General features: G+C 63.7%; 1 protein-coding gene across 1 annotated transcript in view; it reads right to left on the bottom strand.

Annotated features, from left to right (window-relative positions):
* PODXL (podocalyxin-like) overlaps positions 1–300 on the bottom strand; it is a gene marked incomplete at its 5' end in the record, with an annotated part of 13949 nt that overhangs the window by 4299 nt on the left and 9350 nt on the right. Inside the window, one exon of the mRNA XM_010081198.1 lies at positions 269–296. Within this exon, the coding sequence (XP_010079500.1) occupies positions 269–296 (28 nt within the window). The remainder of the gene's footprint in view (positions 1–268; positions 297–300) is intronic.

Below are 300 nucleotides of genomic sequence, written 5' to 3' on the forward strand. Positions count from 1 at the left end.
CTGTCCTGACAGGGGGGTGCTCCAGCCCTCAGACCATCTTCGTGGCCTCCTCTGGACTCACTCCAACATTGGGGAGCAAAACTCCCTTCTGGGGTCATTGTCCCTCTCCCGAGCCATTGAGATGGTTCAGCCCAAGGAAAGGAGCCCCTCAGCCAAGCTCTAGCAGACCTGGGGGCTCTGCCAAGCCTCGGGCTGCATCCACCTGCCTGGGTCCCCAGTGCCAGTCCCCTCCCGTCCCCTCCGGGCAGGATGGTGGGATCATACTCACGGTGCACAACCGCCTGCACGGCCCAGTGCTGG

The sequence above is a fragment of the Pterocles gutturalis genome, unplaced genomic scaffold, assembly GCF_000699245.1.
Source record: "Pterocles gutturalis isolate BGI_N339 unplaced genomic scaffold, ASM69924v1 scaffold9929, whole genome shotgun sequence".
Lineage (NCBI taxonomy): Eukaryota > Metazoa > Chordata > Aves > Pterocliformes > Pteroclidae > Pterocles > Pterocles gutturalis.